The 2582-nt window shown below is 61.1% G+C and overlaps 1 protein-coding gene across 1 annotated transcript in view; it reads left to right on the forward strand.

Moving 5' to 3' along the window:
* The first annotated feature begins 596 nt into the window (after window positions 1–596).
* The window catches only part of PPP1R18 (protein phosphatase 1 regulatory subunit 18), an 8488-nt gene continuing 6502 nt past the window's right edge, over window positions 597–2582 (forward strand). Inside the window, exon 1 of the mRNA XM_077754967.1 lies at window positions 597–2582. This exon is cut by the window's right edge and continues 337 nt beyond it. Within this exon, the coding sequence (XP_077611093.1) occupies window positions 1270–2582 (1313 nt within the window). The 5' untranslated portion in view covers window positions 597–1269.

Here is a 2582-nt window from a genome sequence, read left to right on the forward strand (position 1 = left end):
AAGCGGCCGCCGTCCCCCGCCTGGCCCCCAGGTCTCTTTCTCCGTCCTTCCTCCACGACTCCCTCTTCCCTCCTCCTCCCTTCCTTTCCTCCTCCCTTCCCTCCCGTCTCCGGATCTCCCTCAATCCCACTCTCCTCCTCTTCCTCTCTCCTCCTCCCTCCGGACGCCAGGCTCCTCCGCACCCCCTCCCCTGGGAGCCCCGCTGGCTAGTGAGTTGACTGAGGGGCTTCAGACTTGGGGAGGGGGTGTCTCCTTCCTCCCGTTCCCACTTCTGTCCCCGGCCAGGACCTTGGGCTGTCTCCTCTTTGTGCCGAGATTGTCTGTCTGTGCTGTCCGAGCTGGGCGGGGATGGCTGGCTATGTCAGGGTTCCGTGAAAGCGGAGACCCGGGCATAGGACTCGCAGGCTCGGGAGAGCAGAGTCGTGGAGCCGGTCCTCCGCACCCAAGGTCCTGGGGCCGGCCAGTGGGAGAGGCAGGCGGTGGTGGCGGGACGGTGGGGGTGGACGCCAGGGTTCCAAAAGTCCCCAAGGGAGGGTATTTCCCCCCGCGACCTGCTTGGAGGCGGAGTGCAGGGCGGAGGGGTGGCGGCTGGGGGCCGGAGAGGCGTGGCCGGAGCGGAGCTGGGAGGGAAGCCGGGACCTCCCGGGCGCGCGCTGAAACGCGCCCCGCTGCTCCCGCGGAGCTCCATTTCCCCTCTCTCCCCGGAGTCCTCTTTCTCCCCTAGACCTCGCCCTTCCTCACCTCCCCGACACCCTCTCAGGTCCCACCACCCCTTCTCGGGTGGGATTCCTTGACCTCCCTTCCCACTCTAACCTCCTCTAGGGTGGCGGTGGGGGAACCTCGCCTGACCCCTACTCCCCCAACCTCCCCCCCCCAGCCTCTTTTTTCTCTCCTCTCTCATGTCAGCTTCTTTCTCTGCCCTTCTCTCCTCTCACATCCTTGGGACTGTCTGTGATACCATTAACTGTACATTACCAAATCTGACTTCTGCCTCTTTGCCCTGAATCTCCACTCTTCCTCTCATCGCCAAGACCCCACCCCCAATTAGTCCACAGCTTCTTCTTTACTTTCTCAGTGTTTTCTCCTTTCTCTGCCTTCCGTCTTCTCTCTCTTTCCCTCTGTCTTCCCCCTCAGCCCCTGTGCCCATCTCTGTGTCCCTCATCTCCCCCTCTACTTCCTCTCCCCCTATACCCAGTCTCACCCCAAGGCCTCTGGAGCCTCTTCCTGTTCTCTGGCCCCAGCGCTCCGCACCCTCATCTCAACGCGATCATGGCCACCATCCCGGACTGGAAGCTACAGCTGCTAGCCCGGCGACGACAGGAGGAGGCAGCCCTTCGTGGCCGGGAGAAGGCAGAGCGGGAGCGTCTGTCCCAGATGCCAGCCTGGAAGCGGGGACTCCTGGAGCGCCGCCGGGCCAAGCTTGGTCTGTCTCCTGGGGAGCCTAGCCCTGCACCTGGGACTACAGAGGTTGGACCTCCAGACCCAGACGAGTCGGCTGTCCTCCTAGAGGCCATTGGGCCAGTGCACCAGAACCGATTCATTCGGCAGGAGCGCCAGCAGCAGCAGCAGCAGCAGCGGAATGAAGAACTGCTTGCAGAAAGAAGGCCTGGGACTTTGGAGGCTCAAGAGCGGAGACCCAGCCCTGGGGAGATGCGGGATCAGAGCCCCAAGGGAAGAGAGTTGAGAGAAGAGTGGCTCAGTCCCAAGGAAGCCAGAGAGAAGAGGATAGGGGGAGCTCGAGAGTCGAGCCCCAGGCCTTCAGAGTCTTGGGACTGGAGGCAGAGCCCAGGAGAGGCTGGAGACAAGAGCTCCAGACTGTCAGAAGCACGGAAATGGAGACTGAGCCCTGGAGAAACTCCAGAGCGGAGTCTGAGACTGGCAGAGCCTGGAGAACAAAGCCCAAGGAGAAAAGAGGTAGTGGAAAGTAGACTGAGCCCAGTGGAGTCTGACAACCAGAAGATGGGCCTGACAGAGGCCCATAAATGGAGGCCTGACTCTGGAGAGTCTCAGGAACAGAGTTTGGTACAACTGGAGACATCAGAGTGGAGGCTGAGCTTAGAAAAAAGAAAAGACTGCTCAGAAGAATGTGGGAGAAAAGAAGAGAGGCCAATTGCAAGGCTGGCCTCAGAAGAGATTACAGAGCAGTCAGAGACCCTGACTAGGGAGGTTCCAGACAGCAGGTCTGGAGAAGTGGAGGCAGCAGAACAAAGGCCTAGCCCTGTGGAGGATGGTGAGAGGGGACTGAGGTTGACAGAAGGATGGAAATGGACCCTGAACTCTGGCAAGGTTCGAGAATGGACACCCAGGGACACAGAGACTCAAATTCAGAAACCAGTCCCCCCAGAGTCTGCTGAGAAGTATCTGGGGCCCCTTGGTACAGAGGCTGGAGAAGGGGAGGCTGAGAAGAAGGCGGGGGCTCAGGGCAGGCCTCTGAGAACCCTGCAGAACTGCAGCTCTGTGCCCTCCCCCTTCCCACCAGAGGACGCTGGGACTGGAGTCTCTAGACGGCAGGAAGAGGAAGCAGTGCAACTACGGCCCCCACCAACAGCCCCTTTGTCTCCCCCACCCCCAGCCCCGCTTGC

Source organism: Crocuta crocuta, unplaced genomic scaffold (genome assembly GCF_008692635.1).
Source record: "Crocuta crocuta isolate KB4526 unplaced genomic scaffold, BGI_CrCroc_1.0 scaffold242, whole genome shotgun sequence".
NCBI lineage: Eukaryota > Metazoa > Chordata > Mammalia > Carnivora > Hyaenidae > Crocuta > Crocuta crocuta.